At 56.2% G+C, this 3241-nt stretch overlaps 1 protein-coding gene across 1 annotated transcript; it reads right to left on the reverse strand.

Annotated features, from left to right (window-relative positions):
• Positions 1-38: 38 nt before the first annotated feature.
• On the reverse strand, positions 39-280 carry PHACADRAFT_202716 (uncharacterized protein; the record flags this gene model as incomplete). Its single annotated transcript, XM_007402869.1, has 2 exons — positions 39-87; positions 147-280. The coding sequence occupies 2 exons, from the start codon at positions 278-280 to the stop codon at positions 39-41; spliced, it is 183 nt and encodes a 60-aa protein (XP_007402931.1).
• Positions 281-3241: the final 2961 nt, after the last annotated feature.

Consider the following 3241-nt stretch of genomic DNA (forward strand, 5'->3'; position numbering starts at 1 on the left):
TATCTATGTGCGACACTCAAGATACTGCGGGTGCGCCGTCAGTTGTCTGCCCATGAACCTCGGCGTCTTATTCGGTAGATGCTGTCACTACGACGAGCTCGTTCGCCAGCAAGGCGACATTTGCCAATGAGGTGTGCAACCATCACCCTGAGAACCCGACGGTTGCGTCTACTTCCTCCACGGTGATGATGTTGAGTACTCGGCGCTCGCGTGCAGTCGCAGCAGCCGAGGCGACGCTTGGCAAGACACTGCCGCATTGCTGGTCGTGCATGACCGCCATTGGCGTCTCTCACCTCACCTACAGGACACTGTCCTAGTACAGTACTCTGCGGCGCTCGGATGGCTTTCCAATGGCACAAGCAATGCCGCCATCCTAGAAGACCTCGGTATATCTCTCAACTTGACATTATCCGGGCACGCTACTACTTACTGAGGATATACACTGCCGCAACGAATCCATGGTGTAGAATAGCCTACAAGTAACTGACCGCCTCTTCGCTCCACATACAGTTCTTATAGTGCACGCTGTCCTTTAATAATCGGGTTGCAGCCATACTCGATTTTCTCTGCCCAACGTTTCTTCGGCGCCATTGCGACTAGCCGATGAGCGGTTTGCGGGGGCCTCCGTAAGCGCTACAGGCGAAGCCTGTTACCGTAGATCTGAATCGTGGATGCCTCCTGATGTCGTGACAAATGAGCCGCGCGGCTGTGTCGATCTCGCTTGCTCTTCTGTTGAAATTCATCAATGACTGAACAGGAGGCCCTGAGCCTGGGACGCGTTGCTGAGGCCCAGGTTCGCGCGCGGCTGGATTACCCTTTACGCTGGCGCGGCCAAGGGATGATAGCTGGCGCTGGCGTACGCATCCGTTATCATAGTAAAGCAGAAGACTACAGCGGCCGATACGCATCGCCAGCAAAATTGCGCACGACACGGCGGGCATTGACACAGGGCGGAAATCTATCTCAGGACGTGTATTGCCGTCAGCCAAAAAGTCCCGCACCCAGTAGCCGTCCTTCGCTTCAAGATTGGGAGCAGAGTCGACTCCACGGCGGACAATCGGAGCAGCTCGGCGATAGCTGGAGTGCGAAAGGAAACGTTCTTCACAGACGTGCCAAACTTGCACGTTGATGGTGCCAGCCGATGCCACGCCCCAGGAGACGAGCTTGATATATGAAGGGAAACAGGGGTCCAGGCGAATGCAGGCACAAACGCGGTCTAAAAGCGGTGGGATATGGTGACCCGATACGCACGAAGATTCGGCATGCGAGCCATCGCCACAGCCTCGATGGGAGCCGTTGCTTTGCAAAGACAATAGGTCGAACCTCGGAAGGCAGAGCCACCCTACGCCGCCAGTGCAGCAGGAACGCCGTACGCTCTTCTCTAATGCATTGCGGTACCTGAGCAGCCCGATTCGTCGGAGAGTGTCCTTTCCAATGTATCGTCAAGCCAGAAGCCGCGTAAACGAGATGCGTGTTTGTGTATGAGCCCATGCACAAGATAGGAACGCTCCCGAGGGAACTTTGACGTCGCATGTCACAAGATTACGGAGGGTCTGAGGGAAAGAGACGGAGATGATAGTGCCTCGTGGTAGGGAGATACACTTTACACACCTTCTCGAACCCTCAATCCTGCCTCAATCCGCCATGAACCCACCTGGTGCTGAGCATGGCGAACAAGATATAGGAGTCTCCGGGGTCAGTGCGCACAAAGACGCCAAGCATCAAAGCAGCATGCAAAAGAGAGGGCGCATTGGAACTCCGGTGTCCGCGCTGTCGGCCAAGCCCCACTCCGCGAGGAAAGAACAAGGGCGCTGCTTTGCGTGTGCACAATGATGGCAACGACGTGGCGTGCGGGCTCGGGTAGCAGCTAGTGCTGAATTGTGTCGGGGCATGTTTGATGTCGGACTAGAAAACAAAGACTGACGGGCGGGCGTCGCTAGCCCCCAGTGCTCGGATCACGTTTGAGTGACGCCGGTAGGCCGCCCGAAGATGCCGTGAGAAGACGCTCGTTCCTCCCGCCACCAACACAACCTCAATGAACGCTGCCCTAGTAGATGCCTCTCTCTATATCCTCTATCGTCCCACCCCTTGACCTCAAGTCTGGTCACGGTGGCAGGTGGGCGCGAGTAGAAAGTTTACCACACATAGTCGGCCTGACCATTGGTGGAAGCGTACACGCGTGCCTTTCCTGTCGGTGAGCAATATCTGTACAATGACCTCCGAGTGATATCACCAGCAACAGTCACATGCAGCATGCGTATATGAGTTGTAGCTAATTTTCAGCTCAAGTGTATGCTTCCTCCGTCTACCGTGTAATTCACGCAAAGAACATCGCGAAAGTTGAAAACCGAGAGACAGCTTACCCCGAGAGAAGAATATTTTTCTGGGGACAAACCATGTAAGCCAGCTATCCAAGGATTTGTACCAGCTCATCTGCCACCGTCTACCGTACGTCGTGCTAAGTGGCGTACATAATAGCCAAGCGCTTCACAGGCTGGTCCCTGAGCTAGCTCCCTTGGATCTTCTCCTAAGGATAGCACCACGTTGCTTGTGCCACTGCTATCGTCCGCTTTTCCTGGCCTGTCATGCTCCATTTCACAAACGCTGCTCGGAAACCACGCTATGCGATACCATCTCTGCCTTTTTTTCGTATGCTGTGTTCACGTTCGGGTCGCCCTGTATTATTGTGCTCGGTCAGACGACATGTGTGTTAGACAGTGTCGACCACAGTTATCAGTACCCTCGTTATCACTAGCTGGGCGCGCCGCGAACAGCGGGCTTTCGAATGCACTGCCGCGCGTATGTTCAAGTTCCTCGCTGCGCGATCAAAGAACCGAACTGGAAAGCCGCCGCCCACCAGCCAGGACGACGGACCCTTTAGTCCGCCAGAGAGCCGCGCGCATGTACACGCCGCGAGAACAATCGCACGTTGCAATTTGAACACGCGCACTGCGCGGGTGTGCTGCCGACAATGAGTGATGCCCAACGCAGTGCATCAGCGCCCGTGATCGAGCTCGGGCCCTGCTCGCCAGAGATAACAGGTCAGTGCAGAGGGCGCTGCGGCAGGTACCCGCGCACGGGCCGATCGAGGTGAGGAAGCGTCAGTAGTGAAGACGGCAGTGCGGACAGGGGTCAGGGTGCGTTCGTGGCTGTTACCAGGGTCTCGGTGAGAACCGTCGCGCTGCGGAGACAATTGGTGGTGCCCCGTGGGGCAAGGGCGGCCCAGCTTTGCGGTAACCGC

This window comes from Phanerochaete carnosa (assembly GCF_000300595.1).
Source record: "Phanerochaete carnosa HHB-10118-sp unplaced genomic scaffold PHACAscaffold_508, whole genome shotgun sequence".
NCBI lineage: Eukaryota > Fungi > Basidiomycota > Agaricomycetes > Polyporales > Phanerochaetaceae > Phanerochaete > Phanerochaete carnosa.